General features: G+C 47.9%; 1 protein-coding gene across 2 annotated transcripts in view; it reads left to right on the top strand.

Moving 5' to 3' along the window:
- The window catches only part of FGF18 (fibroblast growth factor 18), a 76,647-nt gene extending 63,358 nt beyond the window's left edge, over window positions 1–13,289 (top strand). For both annotated transcript variants that reach the window (XM_072872563.1, XM_072872564.1), the window contains exon 5: window positions 12,314–13,289. In XM_072872563.1, the coding sequence (XP_072728664.1) occupies window positions 12,314–12,580 (267 nt within the window). In that variant the 3' untranslated portion in view covers window positions 12,581–13,289. The remainder of the gene's footprint in view (window positions 1–12,313) is intronic.
- Window positions 13,290–22,613: the final 9,324 nt, after the last annotated feature.

Raw genomic sequence — 22,613 nt, forward strand, 5'->3', positions numbered from 1 at the left:
TCAAATCTTTTCAGTTCTGGAAATGTGTCAGAAGAATTCCCCAGGGAGGGGCTGCTAGATGTTACGGTGAGGATGTTTTTATCACGCAGTCTCAGGGTATGTGGACACAATAATTTGTCATGTTACTCCTTGGTAGGTGTAATGTGCTAAGAGCTGGCCAGACCCCATTGTGCACCTTCCCTGGGGGCTGCGGTGGCTCTGCCTTCCGTTGTGAAGCTGTAGGCGGCACAGGGATGAGATGTCGCAGCCTGAGGTGGGTATGGCTGTGCTGGGTTTGCACACCGGCGAGCAGGAGCCCTGCTGGAACAGCTCCTGTCCTTGAGCAGAGACAGCCGTCAGAAGCCAAGCGTTACCCAGCTTTTCCAGGAATCCTCGCTCTGGATGGCACAACCGTGTAATGATTCCCAAGAAGCCATTTATGGTTGAGCCCAGTGAAACTACTTTCCAGTGTTTATTGCGCTGAGGCTGCCTTGGCACAAAAGTGGATAGGCTCCGATGCTGCAGTGGTTCCTTCAAAGTGGTAGGAGTTTGTGTGAGCTCACTGGACCTTTGCACCGTTAATATTTGCTATGAGCAATGGGCCTTGTCCTGGTTCTGTATTTGTGATGATTTGTTTACAGTGGTGTTTTGCACAGAAATTTCTCTGGAGGTGGGAAGGAGAGGGGGGAAATTATGTGAATGTGGGTAATGAATTTTGTGGAAGAAGTTTAGATGTTTTGTGGTGGTGTGGGATAGCAGGCGGCTGATCTTGTTGCAGGGCGAGTAGAGGTCATTTTGAAGCTCCCTGTGCTCAGAAGAGGGAGAGCAGTTTGGTGGCTACTGATAAACACTGAACAGCCAGAAGGCTTGGGAAGGAGAGACAGGAGAGTTTGCAGAGAGAATGAGAAATGCAGGTGAACCCTGGCAGTGCTTGAGCTCATGCATTGCACAAGAAGTTGAGATGGAAGAAACATGCTTATATGTAGAAGACCCCTTTATTTCACAAATGGTTAAAAACTGCATCAATTCTTAACAGAGTCTGTGTGTGCACATAAGCTTGGATGCTAAAGCTCTGAAGGCTATCTGAGCCAGAAGACTGTGATATGCATGGCACTGAATGGAGGGAGAGGCTTACGCCACCATGTAGGCATTTACCAATGTCTTCCCTTTGCTGGTCAGTTGTTAGTGCTGTGTGTACATCTTACCTGCATGGTCTGATGGATTTAGGTCACAGGTTTCACAAATGGAGCACATTACTAAGCACATTTAAGCCCACACAGTGCTGCTGGGGTTGGATTTGTATTTAGCTGCTTTGCCAGGCAGAAAATTCACAGTGTTGGCTGGACATCACCTAACATCTTGTAAGAATAATGTGACTGTTTAAGGTCTGTGCTAAGTCCTTCTGTGCTACCTTCAGTTTTTGCAACCTTCTAAGCACCCTGGATGGATGCTGATCCTCTCAGGCTGACCAAGGACAGGAAGTTTTGCTTTAACCAAACTGTGGGTAGAGGAGCTGTGCGTGACATGAGTTGTGAATCCTGCGAGTAGGGCTTCCTCCAGTGGCAGCAGGAACATCTGAGATGGGACTGGTGCTTAATACATCGTTTCAAAGGCCAGGCCAGGTGGTCGGAGGTCCTCATAGTCACTTTTTAGCCATATATGAACATCTCCAGTTAGCTTAAGCTTCTCAGCAGAGCCACAATGCTTTAAGTGTTTGCTCTAAAATAAGCAAAAGGTCCCTTATGCTTTCATTTTAAAAAATAAATTTCTTCATGATATTGGTTTTATGCTAGGGAGTCGCAGTTACTTAGCTGAGGATGTGAGCATTGGCCTTTATCACCAGGCTGTGTCTGGTCACCAGAGAGCTGTGTAACAGGTTTATGGATTTCTTGTGATTCCTCTTTAGCAAACTTCATGTTTTCCTTTGGATGTTCCTAAGAAGCACCAAGTCTCTCTCAAATTGGAGTTTTGCAAAGTCAAGGTTCACATTGCAGACCAAGCTTGTAAGCTTGACCTCTAAATCTTTTTCTTATCCTGTGGCTGGAAGCTGTATATCCCCTTCCAGGGAAAACATACCACCTTCTTGAAAGCTACATGATAATTTAATTTAATCCTTTCTGTGTTCAAGGAGCAAGTGTCACCATAAAGCTGCTATCATCCTGTCCCCTGTGTTTCTTGGTGGCTGCAGCTGTGTGTCATGTTGGAATATTTCAGTTCCCTGAGATTAAATGTTAATTAAAATTATTGGGAGGGGATCCCTGAGCCCTGGTTATGCCTCACCCTGTTTGGGTGGAGAGGGTGTGCTGTATGTCTTGTGCTGACACTTGTATCAAGTTGAATTTAATTGCTTTCCTTAGATCATCTTATCTCCCAAGTGCAATTTTTGTTGGTCTTGAGCGTCTCTAGGATGAGGGTGATGCTTCTTCTCAATGTTACTTTGCAAATACACTGATGTATTTAACTTGCAGCAAGCAACAAAGCAATGCAGCCTTGTCTTCCACAACTGGATGCAGTTGAGATGCACATTCATGTGGATCTTGCTCTTCAAGGACTGTTTCTACTTGACTCTCAAATGGTTTTTAGAGATGAAGTGAGAACAGAGGCTAATTTTGAAGTGGAGGATAAAACCTATGCTCCAACCACAGCAAAAGATACTCCATTTGATATGGCTATTACAATACATTTAAGGTCAAATAAAAGTAGATCTTGCTTAAATATATTTTTGTTCTTAACATTTCCTTACATTGTCTTTTGGATACTTAAAAATATTAGGTTTTCCTAGAGGAGGACAAGTCTCAAAAGCCTTGCATTTGTTGTATGCAGATGGAAGTTTGTCATTCACAGGCTGGAACAATTCTTGATCATTTTTACGGATGGCACTTGATTTGATAATGGTTTTCTCTTTTTTCTTAGTAATATAATTTGACATGAAGAGAACTAATGCCATCCTGCAGACAATCAATGACCTTCCTTGGTCTGAAATTCCACTGATTTAAACTTGCCCCAGGAAAACTGGTGTCACTACCAGAATGTCAGCTGAGTGAGATTGCACTCATTTGAAATGATAACTTAAAAAGTCAGTGCGTATGTTTGTTTAATGTGTATAAACCTGGGGTTTACCAGACCTGCTATGGGGCCAGCAACTGTTGTAGTCCCATGTTCTTGCTCCACTCATCATCTAGAACTGATGTCCTAAACAATTTTTTTTAAAGTTTTCCTATAGTGGCATAGGTCCCTATATAATGAATTTAAGCCTACACGAAATACGCTGCTGCTCTTAGCTGGCTTTTATAGACAGTTCAGGACTAGCCTGTGAGTCTCGGTGGAGGCTGAAAATGACTGCTCTAAAAGGAAACACGGCAAACCCCAGCAGTGCATTTAACCAAACAGGCTGTGCTTTGTACAGATGGGTAAAAATGCCTTCACAGCTCTTACCATAGTTAGCACCTAGAAGCATACATGCAACTGGATCAGGTAGGCGCAGGTAATGGTAGATGTCATGGATCTGCTCAGATGTCACGTCTGAAACCTGCCTGTGATTTCAGATCCCCTGAAGCAGTAGCTTCCTATTGCAGGAAACCCACAGTTTTGACTTAAATTTTCCTAAATTTTATATTGGTTTCATAAATTTCATTTAAAAAGTGATTGATGTTTCTCATCATTAATAGTAAATATACATAGCTCTCTGAGATGCAGCTAGGAATTTCTATTAACCAAATGTACATCTTTCCAGATGAAGCCAACCTAGTTTGCTCTAATTATGGATATGTGCCGTTCTGCTGTACATGCGATAAATGTGCCTGCAATGGAAGGACCAGGTTAGGAGGCATGTCCTGGCGTAGCCACAGTCTTGCTTGGTTCATCCCTACAAACACTCTTTTCATCTCTTTGTCCTCCTGTTCATCCTGTCACAAAATGCTCTTCCAGGGCAGTGTGAGGGTTACTGAACAGATGGTAGTTAGAGAAGTGGAATTTTTGAATGAAAGGTAGAAGGAAAGAAAGATTTTAAACCCTTCTCTTCCCTCCTTGGTTCTTGCAGCTTGTGCTGTGTCTGGCACAAACGGGGACAGGGCTCTGCGAAGCCTGTAGGTCCCATCCCACGCATGCAGGACTTGCCCATTTTTGCATGCTCTCAGGAGAGACGGGATGTACCCCCAGTGCATATGGGCAGGTGGGTGCAAAAATGGGCAATGCTACTTTGAAACTGGGCCTCTGAATGGAGACGTACCCTCTCTTTGGAGAATCTCCTCCGCATGGGTTTTCTATTACTTCCCCTGCTTCATGAATGCACTTAGATGTCCTGTATACATAATTAACCTCTCCGCTGCGCTGGCAGACACTTGTATTGAACTGCCCATCATGACTCCTAAGTATTTTCCTCGGAGGATTGTGCAAGTTCAGAGGCCAGAGAGCTGGAGGAAACGCGCATGAAGCTGAGTAACTCTTGGCAGTTATAGATGTAGCTTCCCTGATTTACAGCCCGGTCTAGGAGCAAGAATGTGCATTTGGGTCAAGAGGTGTCTCCGTGGTGAGGACGCCCTGCCATAAATCCAGAATGCTGAACATCAGGATGCTTATGATGGATCTGTCCTGATAACGCCTATAAAGTGCATGAGGATGGCTGGGCCCAGCTTACCAGCAGCCAGAGCACTCAGATTTGCCATGCTGTGAGGGGCTAATATTTCCCACAGCATTGCGGGATCTGGCAGCTGCCATACCCACCTTGTTGTCACCTGACCTACCTTTAAAAGGTGTACGTGTGAAGGGGGAGAGGTGGCAGTGCTAAAAGCTGTGACATTAACGTAGCTCCTGCCTTACCTTCTTCCACTCGGGATTTTCCAAGCCATGCGGAGTGAGTCTGAGCTCTGACTTTTAGCTGAGCTTGTGCAAAACCACAGAGAAGTAATATGCTTCCTGAAAATCATATGGCACTAGGTACATGCTTTGTAAACAGCTCTGAGGCCTTATAGGGGTTATCAGTGATGCTGGGTGCACCAGCACTTGGTCCTCAGCTGGGGATGCTTCAGGAGTGGCTTACTGGGACTGAGCCACACATCTCCTGAAAACCCAAGCCTTCCCTGCTGTCACCACTCCAAAATTTAGGAAATACGGGGCAGGATTTCTTCTGTGTAATGCAGTGTGTGAATCTAACAGTGCCAGCGTTCGAGGGAAATTTTCAGCAAGCCTTTGAAATAATTGCTGAGCTCAGTGGGTGTACCTCGCAGCTGGGGGTGGCATGAGATCCAGCATGGTGGGGTACCAGTGCTCAGGAACCCCCTCTGTCTGTCTGCGGAGGCAGGGGTGGGGATGCAGAAGGGGTCCATTTCAGAGTTTTTCCTTGCAAAAAACCTAGGTGCATACACCTCTTGGAAACCTTTTGCTTGAGCGATAGCTTTCCCTGCTCCGGGATTTTGGGATCAAGAGGCTTGCGCAGAGGGAAGCAATCCTGCTTGTATGGAGGGCTTGTATCTTCACAATTTGACTTGGAGCCTGGGGGGCTGAATTTGCAGAGAGGTGATAATTAGAAGAGTCATCCCCATCTCGCTTGAAAGGTTGAGTCTTGCTGTGCCCTGTGCCAAGCTGGCATTCCTGGGTTGTCACAGACGTGTTTCCTGTGGTTTGGTGTTTGTTATTATTTGCAGCACATCACCAACACATTCAATTGCCTTACCCAGAGAGCTTCTAATTGCGGCATCGTTTGAGGTGGGGGGAAGTGTTTTAACATAAGCTTGGCTAACAGCAGCTTAACGCAGCATCACTCGTAGGGCTTAATTTGTGCCCTGATCTTTGCAAACAGGGAAACCTTTCAGTCTTGGAGGCATCTCCCCCGCACTGTAGTGTTACCCGAGCCATTTGCGCGAGCTTATTGTTGCCGTAAAAGCTGAGTAAAGTTTGGATTTGCCGGTGCCCACTGAGCCAGATTTGTGAAGCATAAATGAGAAAACCTGCCCTGGCCTCCCTTTCCCAGAAAAAGCTGCTCAGGTGGCTTAGTGTGGCAGGCTAATAGGGAGAAGGCGGAGGCGGCTGCTGCACCTGCTAATGCTTTGGCTCAGGCTGGTGGCACAGAGGCTGCTGCGAATTCCCCCTGAGCAGCAAGCTGTTAGTGGCAGTAATGCCTCGCTCGGAGGAGCGCTCCTGCTACGACAACAAAGAGTCCTTTGATCCTTTCCATTTGGAGAACTTAAAACGAGAAAGCCAAACTACAATAAGACCAAGTTGGGTCATAAAAAGGAGAGCAGGAGCACCAAAGCACTCTGGAGTGTAATTGTAGAAGCAGCAAATGCTTTGGCACTTAATACTGCTTTAGTGTCAGTTCAACATGTTTCACGTTTAATACTGGAGAGCCCGTCACCAAATGCTCTGCATAAACAATCCGGTGCTGCTCCTTGGTAAGCTCGGAGAACCCCTGGCTGCAGCGCATCTCCTTCAGCTCCGCTGCCTTCAGCTCCGCTGCCTTCAGCTGCACACCACATGGAATTGGCCCGTGCTGTATGAACAGTCCCATGCTCGAGATACCCCTTTCCGGAGTGGGAGCCTTGGGCAGCTGCTGCCACTCTAACCCTGCTTGGTAAAGGGACTGGGGCCACTCGGGTCCACCACCTTGTCACTGGGCAGTGGCTCGCTGTGTCTGGGGCTGGTCCCCAGCTATTAGCTACTGGAAATGCCCCACCAGAGCCAGTGCTTCGTGCTGCCCGGGCTTCACCAGCATGGCTGTGCTTTCCCTCGCCTCTGTGCAGACCTGGGAGATGCCTGAGGGGTTTCTGTGGAAGGTGGCATTTAGATCAGGCATTTTATAAGATGTTTATCAGAAGTCTGGCCAACAGCTACTGCATCTTCCCATGGTTATTAGGGGTGTGTTTAAACAAAAAATGGTCTGAATTATTTCTATGCAAAGAACTGAGCTGCAAGTTGTCACTTCTGCAGTGGCACGGCCTCGTTGCATGGCCAGGCAGCAGCTCCCGGGAGCAAAATTGGTGATGCAGGGGTGGCTCGTCACAGGTACAAGGAGGTGCTGACTTGAAGAGAGCCCGTGCCTTTCACAGGAGCAGAGTTGTGCCTCTGTGCCAGCTCTCACCCTGCTCGGAGCAGGGAGCTTGGCTGAAGATGTTGCCTGTGGGACAATGGTGAGCAAAACGCAGGAGCAGCTCGTCCCCCGAGTACATGTGGGACACCCCGGGGCTGTAAAGCCCTTGTGCCTGCCCTGCTCTGTGAGGCTGATGGGGATGCAGGGCTGGGTGTGGGTCCTCCCCCATCATGTGGCAGTGCCATTGCATTGGGCCGGGTGGTTTCTGCACAGCTCCCAGGCTTTCAAAAACTCTTCTTTATTTTAAATAATCAGTTCAAAACATAAACCTCCACATTTTGAAGGGCGAGCACTCTGCAAGGTGCGTCCTGACAGCTAAGCATGTATGAAATGCGGCTTGGCAGCATCTCCGAGCTGACATCGGCAGCAGAGGGTACAGCCCCATATCAGCAGCAAGCGTTTGAACTAGGAGCTCCTGGGGAAGGGTGAGCAGGTGGCTGGAGCAGGGAGTGATGCTTGGCCAAAGCCATCTCCCTTTTCCATCCTCCTCTCTTTGGATGAGCAAGGGGACGTGTGGCAGACCCAATGAGTATTTTGTTATTGTTTAAAGAGGGGCATGATTAGACCTTAAGTGATGGGCACCTGGTAAAAACAAGGTGACACTTAAAAATTATTGAAAATGCTTATAAATGGCTTTTCCCCCTAATAGATTACTATGGGTCCAGCTCTCCATGGTGTAGGTAACGTGTGCGAGTGATTTATTCTATTGGGGATTATAACAGATGCTGTAAAATCATCTTGTAAGTATTTGAAAATCATTTGTCTGTCTCTGACGTGTCTTAGCACGTACAGGAATGCTCTGTTTGGGGAAGTGAGGTCCTTATCCTGATTTATCTCAAGGTACTTGTAAATGTTACTGTAATTTCATGTGATCAAATCATTTAGCTCTTCCTCTTCCAGAACGAAGTTATTTTATCTCGTGTACCTTGTTTACTTCAAATTAGCCCTGAGGCTGGCCTGAAGTTGCACCTTGTTATTCCTCCACCTCCTGTCTCCGTCTTAGGCTCTGTCGGCAAATTTGAAGGTATAAGTAAATACTTTTTTGTTATTAATAGAATAACTTCCCCCTCCTCCACACACGTTTTCTTTTCATTCCAGTCTTTGTTTTCCATGAGAAACTGACATTGCAGTACAAGCAGAAACCTCCCAAATTGCATGAAAACGCCTTAATTCTCCTAGCAACAAGGTCAGGGCTCAAATCCAGGACCTTTCCATGAGTGTGGGGGAAATGGCCCTTCCAATTACCTGCTCCCCCTGTGGTATGGGTCCAGTCGGTTCATCAGCACCTGGGTTTGGGTGGATTTGAAACTCAGCCATGGTATTGTTTAAAAATTCGCCATTCATTGAGGAAGGGTTTGTAGTGGGCTGAGCCCTGAGAAACCTGGGGCTGGTTTTATGGCTTCCCATTGAAACCTGGTGGAACCCTGTGGTGTCAACTGATTTCCCCCTTCCCCACTCATGTGGCTTTGATCAAACCCAGGGCTCGGAGAACAACCCCCCCAGGAACTGGAACCACTGAACTTTGCCCAGTTCTGCCATTCATTAAAGTGTTTGTGAGCTTCCAACTGTAGATGATAAAATTAGGACCTTTGTGCCTAGCCTGGTATGGAGATTGTTGGTCCTATGGCAGAGCTGGCTTTGCCCCTGCGTAGGGGGCACATATAGGGAACACGGACCCTGGATTAGCATGTTTGATGCAGAAGTTGCCATGATCTCCCTGCCCTCTTAATAGGACCTACCCACGGTAACGAAACCCTTTAGGCAGGATGGTGCATTAATGATTTTTAGGGTAAACATCACATGTTGCACCGATTGAATTAAAGCTCTGCTAAAGGTATTAAGCCAGGGAGGGATGGCTGGTCCTGGAGGCTGGCGATGATGAAGCTTTTCCCCTGTTGTTGCCTGCATTGACTCCAGCTTGGGTTGTTGTGCCTGATGGTTCCCATCTCGCAGCTCCGTTTGTAGCTCGTACACGGTTATTTGGGGATCAGAGGTGTGGGGAAGCCTGAGCCAGCTCGGCCCAGGGGGCTTCCCTCCTGTCCCAAGATCCCTGCCTTTCCCACAAACTGCACCAAACTCTGCTGTGATTGTGCAGGATTTTTTAGGAAGGCTTCTAAGAAAGAGCAGGTTGACCTGGCCTTGGGGAAGGGGTGGTAAGCGTGTGGGGCTGGGCTTCTCACCCCAGCCATCATGCCCAGAGGAGCCCCTGAGCAGAGCCGCTGCAACCTGGGACCAACCATCACTGCAGGTGCTGTGCTGGTCACACTGCTGTGGCTTTCCTTTCCCCCCTGGGGATGGGATGGGTGAAATGGCTAAAGACTGAGAAGGTCTGAGACTGTTTGCATAGCAGTAAGCATAGGCCTGCAGTACTGAAAAACTCATTATTTGACTTCAGTGGGCAGTTGGATTGGGCTAATACTATGATGGAAATCCTTCCTTTGGCTTTGCTGAGCATTAGATTAAGTCCTGTATGATGCTCCATACTGTGCTTACCCCTGTCTGGAAGCCATGAAACACCCAGAGCTGAGACAACATCCAGGGCTGAAGTGAGTCTGTATCTACTCCCTAATACCTCTTGACGCATAAAACAAAGTGCCAGTGCACACAATGATGCATGACATTCTAGGTGCAGCACCAGTTGTCAGCAGTTAAAGGACAAAACATATTTTCTGGCAGAAGATGATAGGCGAGAAGAATTTCCTCTATGCTGAACCACTTAAAGATGCTGTTGTGTGATGCTGCAACTCCCTCCGGTGCTGCGTGTGCTGTGTAAATTAGAGTCCCGAATCCAGGCCGAGATCCACGTGCTGCCATGTTCAAAGTCCAGCTCTAGGTCTGTTAGTCTAGATCTCCAAGCTGAGACAAACCCTTTGTGGAGGGCTGACCCTGGCTGGATGCCAGGTGCCCACCAAAGCTGCTCTATCACTCCCCTCCTCAGCTGGACAGGGGGGAGAAAATATATCGAAAGGCTCGTGGGTCGAGATAAGGACAGGGAGAGATCACTCATCAGTTACTGTCACGGGCAAAACAGACTCAACTCGGGGAAATCAGTTTAATTTATTACCAATCAAATCAGAGTAGGGTAATGAGAAATAAAAACTAAATCTTAAAACACCTTCCCCCCACCCCTCCCTTTTTGCCGGGCTCAACCTCACTCCCAAATTCTCTTTCACCTCCCCTCCAGCGGCACAGGGGGACAGGGAATGGGGGTTGCGGTCAGTTCATCACACGTTGTCTCTGCCGCTCCTTCCTCCTCAGGGAAGGACTCCTCACACTCTTCCCCTGCTCCAGCGTGGGGTCCCTCCCACATGAGACAGTCCTCCACGAACTTCTCCAACAAGGGTCCTTCCCACAGGCTGCAGTTCTTCACGAACTGCTCCAGCGTGGGTCCCTTCCACGGGGTGCAGTCCTTCAGGAACAGACTGCTCCAGCGTGGGTCCCCCGCGGGTCACAAGTCCTGCCAGCAAACCTGCTCCAGCGTGGGCTCCTCTCTCCACGGGTCCACAGGTCCTGCCAGGAGCCTGCTCCAGCATGGGCTTCCCACGGGGTCACAGCCTCCTCCGGGCATCCACCTGCTCCAGCATGGGTTCCTCCACGGGCTGCAGGTGGATATCTGCTCCACCGTGGACCTCCATGGGCTGCAGGGGGACAGCCTGCCTCACCGTGGTCTTCACCACGGGCTGCAGGGGAATCTCTGCTCCAGCACCTGGAGCACCTCTTCCCCCTCCTTCACTGACCTTGGTGTCTGCAGAGTTGTTTCTCTCACATATTCTCACTCCCCTTTCCGGCTGCAATTGCGCAGCAGCTTTTCCCCTTCTTAACTATGTTATCACAGAGGTGCTACCACTGTTGCTGATGGGCTCAGCCTTGGCCAGCAGCAGGTCTGTCTTGCAGCTGGCTGCCATTGGCTCTATCGAACATAGGGGAAGCTTCTAGCAGCTTCTCACAGAAGCCACCATTGTAGCCCCTCTGCTACCAAAACCTTGCCACACAAATCCAGTACACCCTGTTTGCCAAAATCTCGACCCAGCGAGTGGTTGGGGAACTAGCAGCCCGTGGCAGTGACGGGGAGGTGGGTTTGCACTAGGCTGCATCGGGAAAGGAGTCCCAGCAGGGCGAGCGTTTTGCTGCAGGGTGGTTGGGGAGCAGCACTCATGCTCAGGAGCTTCTGACCTCCAGTTCTGCATCTAATCCTGGCTCCCTCTGTGAGGAAGAATGTCGTTTAGGGACATGCTTCCCTAAGCCAGGTACTTGAGCTCTGGGTGGCTGCTTTTAGGATGAGATTGAAAGGTGGGGAAGGGGAAGGACCACCAGAAAGGAAACCCTCTTCCAAACAAAAACCAACCCTGAGAGAGCAAAGGTGTAAAATTGGGCACTTGCGTCACGCCGTCTGGCAGTGGAGCTGGGGTGGGTCTGGTGGCTGAGGACGCTGACGCCCCATAGTCCTCCAGCTGCAGTTGCACTGGGATGCTGGCCCATCCGGGGAGCCGCTGTGGTGTGGGAACAGCCCTTTCTGCTGCTGATGTTGCTCAGGGATGCAAGTTGGAGCTAAGCATGGGGTGTGCAATGCAGCTCCGAAATAACCAGTTGGATTCAGGGATTGGACTGGGGTCGGGGACCTCGACGCCTGCGGCACCCCTCTGGCTCATCCCTGGAGCTCCGTGCGTGGTCTATTTGCCAGGTGTCGCACCCAGGATGTGGCGGGGGAGAGTTTTCAAAGCACTGGGAAGGCTTAGACTAAGGCTTGTAAGGATTTTAGGGGGATTTGGGTAGTTATGGATGCAAGCCCATGAGGTATTTCAGAAAACATATCAAAAGTGAGCAGCAGAAGTGGCAATGCTGTTGCTTGGCCCATATGAGATTCTGATTTTTTTATTTTTTCTGATTAAGTATGATGTTTCACTGACAGGAGTTCAATTAATCCTCCTTTCCTAATGGAAAAAGCAAAGCTAAATGTCTTGCTTTGCTTGCAGTTGAAGGAGCTGGACTGAATAAACTTAACTGTTGTCTTTGAAAAATCTTCCTCTCCTTGCATAGGAGTGTTTAAAAAAAATGAAATTATGAAGTCATGCTTTCATGCTTTTTTTTTATTCATTTCTATTTCAGCTAATGTTTGTTACGGCTCCTATTAACAATGTTTGAACCAAAACCAAGGTCCAGATGTGATGATTTTATTTATGCCAAATTGGGTTTTGGTCACTGAGCTTGCATTTGGATAATGAATCTTTTCTTTTTTTTTTTCTTTTTCAGCCTGATGGCACCAGCAAGGAGTGTGTCTTCATTGAAAAAGTCCTAGAAAACAACTATACAGCACTGATGTCAGCAAAATATTCAGGCTGGTATGTTGGATTCACCAAAAAAGGGAGGCCACGGAAAGGGCCCAAGACCCGGGAAAACCAGCAAGATGTACATTTTATGAAGAGGTACCCAAAGGGGCAAGTGGAGATACAGAAACCTTTCAAGTACACAACAGTCACCAAGAGGACTAAGAGAATACGACCCACCAACCCCAGTTAAAAATAGACAAAAACAATGTCACCATAATAAACGACAAAAAAAAAAAAAAACTGCACCAGAGGAATATTTTTACATTAAAAATAAGGAAGAAGCTCTATTTTTGTACATTGTGTTTAAAAAAAAAATAAAAATAAAAAAAATTAATAAAAGACTAGATGGCAAACGCTGGGGAAAAGCTGTTAGGGATTTATTGTGACTTGAAAAACAAAATGAACTGCTCTATTTAAATTGACTTCTTGTTGTTGATGACACACAGGTGCTTATTTTGCTTTTTTGGAAAGGACAACTTTTCAAGCATATCCCCAGAGGAAAAAAAAGTAATTATTAAAAATAAATAAATAAAACCAAAGAAAACCAAAGTTCTTTCCCAAAGTTACTGAGACCCTGCCCCGAAAAGTGCCGGTTTTGCAGTAATCTATTTATTGTCTGCTGCACGCTGGCCCAAGACAAGATGGTGTGTGCCGCAATGATTGAGTTTCCGTGGAGTTCTCGACGCATCGATCTTCTGTAACCTTTCTGATGACATAAGGTGTCACGGCTCCGTGATCCTGCATTATGCTCAGTTCTGGAGAATGCTGCTAAATACATTCAAGTGACTACAAGATGACCTAGTACACCAATGATAAGGGAATATTTTAAAACCAGCTATATTATATATATTATATATATATAAGCTATTTATTTCACCTCTCTGTATATTGCAGTTCCATGAACCAAGTATTACTGCCTCAACAATTAAAAAAATTATTTAAAACACATGTACGTATTTTTGCTGTTCACACTTCTTTCCCCTCCCTGAGTAGTGGGTTTTAAACACATATTTATCTTTTACTTGAGGGCAGAAGGACATGTTCGGGGTAGTTTCCCCACTATAAACTTCATTGCTAATTCTATAATTCCTCCTTTTCCTTAATACCATCTTCCTCCTCCTCCCTTGTTGTTCCCACAAGGAAGAAATCTTGTGTGGGGTGATGATGGGCTGAGAGTGGGGGAATCCACGCTGGCATTTTTCAAGAGCAGGAGTTAAATTTGATACTTTTCAGTCCAACGAGTATTTTCTAAAGCTTTCACCAAGTAGAAGGTAAACTGGAAAATTAGCATCTGACTCTATTAACACGTACTTATGTATGGCTTGTGTTTCCTTCACTGGAGGTTTTGAGAGGGGCTATTTGTTTCAGCTATTTAATTCAATATTGTATCTTTTAAAACTTGCCCTAGACTGACCGAATCCCTCTCCCTCACTCCGCATAGGTCTCCCAGCCCTTCGGTGACTTGCTCTCCTAGTCAGTCCAGCCAGCTTTCCTCCCAGGTGTTCTGCATAGGACTTGGATGGTGTAAAGCCACAAGGTGTGAATCTGTATATACAGACTGACCCATGTGGTGGGTTGGGTGAGACAGCATTAAACAGAGTGGGAAAAAAGAAAGATGATGAAATAACTGACCTCAGATTTTAGCTGAAATGACAACTGAGCCCAAGTGAACCTTTAAGGAGAAGCTTGCTTGACTTTTTCCTTCTCTGTGCAGACATTGCTACACTCCCTGATTCCAGCCAGGGCCGAAAATGCTCAAAGCCACTAAGAAAGCTTTTTCTTGTTAATCAGAAGAACGACTCTCCCCAGAACAAGCTTTCTCAAGATAACTTTGAGAGCTGCAGCCAAATCCTGCAGATCAAAGCCGTTCGGGAGATGGTGCAGATAAGCATGCAAGCTTGAGGATGCTTATCTGAACCAATCTGCAAACCTCGCAAGCCTAGAGAAAAATGAACAGTGCTAAACAGGGTCACTTCGTGCTGCTCCACAAAAACCTGGGCAGCCTTACAGGTGATGCCTTCACCCCAGCTAAGCACAGACAGTCACTTGAGCAGTCCCTCTCCCAGTGAGTATAGTGGGAGCTGCTCTCCTGGCACACCTGGAGGCCAGCACGGAAGTGGGACCTGATGGCACGGTGGTGGAATTGGTTGGTGGGGGCTGGAAGGCTTTGCCAGCTTTGCCTTCAGATTGATTCATGTGGGAGAGATTTGGGGAAAGTTCAGAGGAGTGCTGGGGGTGGGGGATTGGGAGTGGCTGGAGATTTGCTGTGTTAGTGCCTCCAAAAGGAGAAACCTAGTTGATTTCCAGAGTGAGAAAGGATTTATGGGTGCCTTTTTTCTCCTTGAAATATCGCCATGGCCCATGGCACTGATGGTTTCACTGTCAGAACGACAGGGTTTGTTTGCCATTGGGGAAATTCGAAGGGATGGAGGCGGTAAATGCTGGAGAAGGCTGGGCAGAAGGGATCCCCTGTGAGGCTGAGAGCAACCAGGGAGGATCTGCTGCCTGTCCTGCAATGCCCACTGGGTTTGGAGACTGGCATGTGGGAACTAGGGGCCATGCAATTGTCACTAGGGGCCTCTGGCACTTGTGTTGTTGGTTTACAAGAATATTTACTGGACAGCAGTGAGACGGGTTCCTTGGGCTGTGAAAAGTCAGTGTGGTGAGGAGATATGGTGCTCACCTGGGTTAGGTGCCGTCGGAGAGATTTGTTGGCTGAGAATGGTGTGCATGGAGTATTCGTGTTTGAACATCTGCTCTTTAGGCTTTATTAACAACAACAAAAGCAGGGGCAAAGATGAGAAGAATTCACACCAGGTTCCCTTCAGAGCACCTTCATATTGGGCAAAAGGGTGCTCTGGGGAGGAGATGTTCAAGAAATGAACAGAAATAGGGGAAATCCATCACGTGCCCAGTGACAGCCAGCCTTGTGCTTGTGGCCAGCAGGCATGTGGCATTTCTGCACCTAGGTTGTGCTTGGTGGTTAGGCCAGAGGTTGCAAGTGGTTGTCAACATCCCCATTGGACAAGTCTCTCTGCTGACCTCCAGACTAAAGAAGCAGCTTGTCTGTGGTGTTTAACATTTCTTCCTTACAGAAAGTCTTTGAGCTCCCTGAATATAAACTGAGATTCCCTGTGTAGGTTATTACATTTGATTTACTTTATAATTGAAAATTGTTAATGAAGATTTAATTACTATTGTGGAAATAACCTTAACAGTGAGGGGCGTAACGCTAGGCGATTGCTTGAAGCAACTGATGGCATTAATGTGTGTGGAGCTCTGGGTGGGCACACTTTAAACATACTGCTTAATTGGATTTAATAAAAGCATATTGTAGCTACTGTTTCAGAAATACTACTAGATTTGTAGCAATGTTTTCACAGCGGAGATCAGATAGTGGCATGCTCTGATAACGCCATGGTTGGCTTTGTCATGAAGCTGGGCAGAGGCACCGCTGAGCACACCGAAATGTGAGTCCATCCCAGGAGGGAAGCTTTGTAGGTCCAGGAAAGTTTCTTGTCAATACTTTGAGTGTGTTGCACAAACCAGACTGCTGTTTGGTAAGACCTGGGTGGTGGATCTCCCATGCTGTTCCTGTGATGGCAAAGGGTTGGCAGTCAAAGCTCAGCCGGGCTGTGCGTCTGGTCCAAGTAGGACAAACCTTTCATCATGGTGTTGTCATGACCAGAGTGGGGCTCACCACTGGCTGAGAAGACAAAGAGTGTCCTGGTCCCTATGCAAGGTGTTTTCCAGCTCACCAGGGACTTTCCTGGACCACGGAGCTGTCAGCGAGTGGGAGTGGTTGACCAAGTTGACATCCCTGCAGCTGGAGCCCTGAAGCTGGTATGGTCTTTCCTGCTTGACAGCCGGTAGTTTTGTTCTGCCTCTGCCTTGCTGATGCAAATGCAGGTGCCGTTGCAGGCTCCGCGCCACGAAGCCGGATGGTTGCTGCACCTGGTCTGCCCCATTTGAGCCTGATCTGCCCCTCTTGCCAACAGTCGGCTTTTGGCAACCTGTCTTTCGGGAGCACGAGCACGTGAAACTTTGTGCTCGTTTTCTTAGGCTGTCCTTGCAGTCTTGTTTAGCTCGGGATCATCTCTGTAGCACTGGTTCACAGGCTTACAGTAAGAGATGAGCTTTTTGCAGATATGGAGCAGCGGGGAAGCCTCTTCCAGGAGCACACTCGCAGTTTTAGCTGTGCCATTCTGCAAGTGGGGGATTATTGCACCTGCCCAAAGGTGCAGAGGGATTGATCCCTTCAGCTACATCACCTCTTACATGCCAGCATGTATGATATCTGCACAATTAGTATTAGCTTTTGGGAGTGTAGCTGATACAGCCCTCCAATAAATGCCACAAGGTGAGGCAAGGTAAGGAAGAAGCAATCGGGACAAAAATAACGAAGTCTGGGGGAGGGATGCTGCCCTAATGCTCAGTGATGAGAAGGTAAGACCAGGTTTTTACGTCCATGACTTCTGGAGTTAAGGCCATAGCCTAAATGAGCTGGATGCTCTAGTGCCCATGCACCCGGCATGTCTGTAGGAAGACGCACATGGGAGCGGAGCAGAGCTTGGGGAGGATCCTGGAAAGCACCGCAAGGCTTGAGCTCGGCTCACCCCTGCTGGCTGCTCCGCCTCGAATCATCTTGGTCTTTGCAATAGGTTATTTACCTTGGCTCATGGAAACATGACAAGGTGGAAGTTAGATCTGGTTTAAGCAAACGCCCAGCCTACACCAGCTCTTGCAGCAAGGCTTGACAGGCACATGCATTGTGCTACAGGCAGTGTTTTGCCCCGTGGATGTCCATCAGCTTTCCCGGATTCACTGAGTATTTTGGTGTCTCCGTACTTTCACAAAAGCAGTGGAATGAGATTTCAGCCAGGACCTCAGCCTCCAGCCAGAGAAGATGGTCTAGCAGTTTGTCTAGTCTAGGAGAGTTTGTCCACCAAGGAAGATGTGACTGAGCAAACGCAGTCGGCTCTAGGTGGCATAGGTTGGGTAACAGAAAACATATGTGAATTTGGCTTTAAGAGCATGCTATGTCACTGTACCTACCTTTGAAAAATAAGGTTGTAATATGTGAAAAAGTGTGTGTGTGGAATGTTGGTTGTTCTTTTTTAGGGCACTGAATTACTCCACAATGCAGGTATCTGCCAATGAAGGAGAAGGAGGCGTGTGTATGTCGGTGTAGCTGTAAATATCCCCTGCAAAGCCCTTTGCCTGTCTCGGCGGAGCCCAGAACCCCGCTCAGTCCCACTCATCCAGCACAGCAGAAAGGGCCAGACAAAGCATGGGTGCCCCCAGGAAAAAAGCTTTTCTCTCCCATCCACTCTCAAGGTATTAAACATTGTGATTTTTGTCTGCTGCAAGGGAAAGCAGGTATATTCCTATGCATAATTTCCTGGTGTAGTGCCAAAGGGTGGAAGTTTATACTTAAGATTCACAACAGCTGTTTAAAGTGCCTATGTCTCGTGCCAGCCATACCACCTGAATGGCCAAGGGATATATATAAAACTTCAATTATTTTTTGAATGTTTGTTGTTATTCATTTGGAGACGGATGAGAGGAGATTCCTCATGAATGATGTAACCTACATAGACTCTGTTATTTCCAACAGTGTGAGCTGAAAAATTAGGGAGGAAAAATCAGGTCAAACTGAAACTTTTCTTTTTTTAAGTGACACAAAGTACTGGGTGGAGAGATTTGGGTTTACCAAAAACATTTAATTCACCCTATTTAACAATTTGCTTCATCTCTTTAAATATAGGTAATTTTAAAGGAAAAAGAAGAGAAATCAAAAGCTTCACTTTGAAAGCAAAAAGCAATATTTGATATGTAAAAAAATCTCACCTGCCTATTTCTTAGTTGACACTGTTTTCAAAGTCTCCAAATAGATTTGAGCCCCCCTCTAAAACTCCACTTCTGTGGCAGTTTACTGTTTCTTTAGCAAACGCCTTTTCGCTCCACTGGCAGAGGCCCTGGATGATAACTCCCACTGCCTTTCCCTGGAGCTTGCTGAGGGGTCCAGAGCCCAAACCTTCTCCAGGTTGGCTGTGTCTTACCCATTTCTGTTGCCCCCCTGCTGCCACCCGCTTTTCTCCAGAAGTTGAATCCTGGCTGATGGGAAAAAAAGCTCATAACACTGTTTCCTTTCTCCCATGGCATTTTAAGCTTGCAATGTCCGCATTAGGGTGCGGACCCAAGGAGATGTAGACCGCGAGCATCCCCTTCAGTGCATCACCTGCAGAGTCCCTGTCCCACAGCAAGGTCTGGCACATACCGGGGTCTCCCTGGCAGTCAAGACCCACAGATTTATTGGTTAGCTGCAGAGACAAGCCAAGCCGAGAGCTCCGGGCTGGTGGCGACCGCTGCAGTACCTGGCCATGTTTGTTTTGGGTGGGACTTGTTTCTACTCAGAAAGTTATGGAAAGTTGTAGTCCGACCAGGGCAGCCTGAAGGTGGCTGACACCTCCCCAGGCAAGAGCTGATTTCCAGTTTTGGAGCAGACAAAAGCTTAACTGTCTGCACATCCCCAGTGTCTGCCAGACTGGGGGAACCCGTGGCTGAGCCACAGGAAGCGTAACTGAGTTACACTGGGCTTGGGAAATGATCGGTTGAGTTTCCCAAGCCACATCAAACCAATCTGAAGAGAGATGAATTGGTCTGCTTGGGCCTAAAGGATAGAAAACACTGCCTTTGTTTTGAAAAAAACAACTGTGGTGGCCAGGAATAACAGAAGATGTAACCGCATTGAAGCCTCTAATGGGAGTTTCTTCCTCAGTTAAGCAGCACAAGTGTCATGAGGTTCCCGGTGCATTTTGAGGGATGTCCTGGATGAAGGACAGCATGGCCTGGCCGGGGGAAGAACTGCGGGTGATGCTGCTGTTCCCCCTTCCCAGCTGGGCGCCAAGGACCTGCTCCTCCCCTAGGTTGTGTTTTCACCGGCTTGTGCAGTCCCAGGCTTGGAAGGGTCATCTTTTTTTCCCCAAAGAGGCAATGTGGAACCTGCTTCCACCCTGAGTAAATGAAAGGAGCTATGGAAATCGTGGGAGAAATTGGTAATTGGGAGATTTCACCCTAAAACTTCCCAGCTAGAGGATCCGGAGACACGCACCCATTTTGGGGCATACTGCCTCTCCATCAGTAGCCAGAAGAGATGCACCATCAGAAACTTTGCCATGGGTGGAGCAGAAAGGACGCAAGGGAAGGCTCTCTGAGTGTTTTGTGAGGCCGCATGGAGAGCCGGCTTGAAGCAGACCCCATCCCGGCTGGTTCTGAGCCAGCTGTCTGCTTGAGGGATGTTGTGTGCAAGGACAGGAGGAAGCAGTGTCAGGAGCAAGGAGGCAAAGCGATGGTGTGAGATAGGCCATGGCTTGCGGCACGCCAACGATTAGTGCATTAATTCCTGGGAGGTAGCACATGTTACTTTGATCATATGATCGTATTTGCATGAATCAGAATGTAAAAATCTTGGCTGAGATTTACAAAGGAGCCTAGAGGAATGAGCTGTCTATCTATCTATGTATCTGACACGAGCACATAGTGAAAACCCTTCCACTCCTTCGTGGGACTGTTTTCCAAGGAGAGACAGCTATGTGGAGCTTAAACGTTGTTTACAGCCATGGCAGGCTTTAGGGCTGTGATCATCTCTTCTCGAGAGCTTTCAAAAGGATAAAATGAGCCTCCTATTATAAGGGCTGAAAATGATCCTAAATGAATAACACACATGCAGTCTTCACAGGCACACATTTCTGAGCCATTGGAAATGTTGGCACATGCAAACAAACAAAAACACATGTCTCGGGTCTCTGGTTTTCATAGATTTCTGCATGCCATGACATTTTGGGGGATGGCATTGCCAAGAGCTAACGAACCAGATTCCCAAGCTTGGCTCACAGAGCTGGCTCGGTGACGCAGGGACTAAGAGGGGAGGCTTTTGGGCTGGGGACAGGCTCCGGGGATTGGAGCACTCTGGGCAGAGCCTTCGAGGGGTGCCCGCCCACAGGAGGACCAGGCAGCAGGGAGGGCTGATTCCTCCAGAGCAAGGTTTGCAATGAGGAGGCTCTCTGGAGGCAACCTGAGACTGGACCTGCACCCACCTCTGCATGAAGGCAAAGAGGTGATGGAGAGCAATTGCTCTGAAACCTGCAGCTGATGGCAGTGCCCAGAACACTCCCTGGAGAGAAAGTCTGGGCTAGTCGCATGTATATGGCTCCATCTGATCCTAAAGTTGTGATGACAGTGACATTGGCGATTGCCATCAGAGCCAGCACCAGCCTCTGGGCACCCTAAGGCTGCGCGTGGAGGACAGGGACCCTGTATCTGCCCGGAGCCCACAGAGAGCTGGGCTTGTCCAGGCTGTGCCCTGCAGAGCAGCTGGTGCGACCCACGGAGCTCACTCAGCTCGTGTGCACCGTCTGTCTGCCTGCCTGTCTGTCTGGGTTGCTTGGGAAAGGTAAAGCACCGTTTCCTGCGGGGTCAGATATTTTGGAGGGGGAAGAAAGCAATTTGTGGCTGTGTTGTCTGCCTGATCAAAAGTGTTACCGGACTCGGCTACACAATGTGCACTCTTTAAACCGGTCCCAATTAGCCCTTGTTGCTAATGCTGCGTTTCATTCCTGGGAGACTGCACTCGGAGAGCTGTTATGACTTTGTGATTGTGCACATACCTTTATGTGCTTTCATTCTTAATCCCCTTTTTGCAGAAGCCAAAAGGTCTTCCAGCCAAAAAGGAAATCAAAACCTTTTGTTGGCAGCTTCATAAGAATTAAGGGTGGGATGAAGGTTGTAGCAGGATCTTAATTAGCCATTGTAAATAACGAGAGCGGCAGTGCCTGCAACCATATACCACCTTGGGTTGAGATATTGTCAGACCACACAAAGCTAGGTGAATGGGCAGCACAATGGCAGATAAAATTCACCCCTGAAGACTGCAAGGCAAGGCACGGTGAGGAATAATTCAAGTTATGCATGCATGTTGTCGGGCTCCAAATTAATGTAATCATTTACACTTTTATTGAGCTATCCACAATGACTCTGGGGTCTTTTTTCCTTTTTGCTGTCGGGTAAGTAAAACAAAATATGAGGATGGTTAAAGAGAGGGATGTAAAATATTCCTGAAAGCCTGCCTGCTCACAGCAGAGATCCAGAGGAGACCCTTGCTAACATGCCAGGCTCCTCTCTGGATATCTGATCTCAAAAGGGGATATAGTGGAAATAATAAGTGTTCAGAGGCTGACAATGAAAATGATTAGAGGCCTGGTGAGGGAATGCTTTATGGAGGTATTGAAAGGACTGCGCCTGCTTCATTTAGAGACAGGAAAGTAATGAATAGTCTAGACTGCAGAGAAAGTAAATTGGGATCTCCCGCTCACCTGCTCTCCTAACACAGCCAGGGAAATTCAATGAAAGGCAGCAAACTTCAAAACTCGTGAAAGAGAGCGGTTCTTGACTTGGGAAAATTAACATAAGGCATGACGATTAACCTTTGGGTTCAGACTATGAGAGCCTGGAGACTGGCCTCGGAAGGGAAGGGCATTGGGCAGCGTGCCCCCTTATGTATGGGTGCTTCTCCCATCCCACCCAGTGAAAGCCATGGTGGTTCGTCCTTGTTTCATCCGTGTTAAACAGCTCTGAAGAAAGCACAAGACACCTCCAGGTGTGCTTTGGGTCCTTTCCCAGTCCTGTCACATAGGCCTGTCATTTCTCACACTCCTGTGCTGGCTGAAGGAGCAGCAAAGATGCTGTCTGATGGCCTCGCAGGACCCTCATAGGGTCCGTCCTCTCCCCATTACATTTCCACCCCCACAAGAAGCTCCACAGGCACCTCTCCCCAAGGAGACCTTTGCCCAAGTGGCAGCCAACCTGCTGGCAAACTCTAGCTTGTGTTTTCTCTTGGTGCTTTTTGGATCCCAAAATCCTTTCCACGTCGTGCAGGCACCATCCCATTTGCTCACCATTGAGACAGTGCCAGCGCTGGCCCATGGCAGTGTTGTATGGACACCCTCACCAGCTGGTTGGAGTTGGAGAGGAGAACTATCAGCCCCTGCCTTCACAGGGTCACCCAGGTCTTCTCCAACCCTCGCTGCCTTCAACACCGGCCATGCCAGGCAACTAAGCGCAAGTGGTCCTGTTCCGGGGGTGGAGAAGTTGAGATTACTCGTTTGAAACTGGCAAGTTTTGAGCTCAGTGTTTCAGAGCCTGATTGTACAAGCTCCTCGCAT

This window comes from Ciconia boyciana, chromosome 9 (genome assembly GCF_034638445.1).
Source record: "Ciconia boyciana chromosome 9, ASM3463844v1, whole genome shotgun sequence".
Classification (NCBI taxonomy): domain Eukaryota; kingdom Metazoa; phylum Chordata; class Aves; order Ciconiiformes; family Ciconiidae; genus Ciconia; species Ciconia boyciana.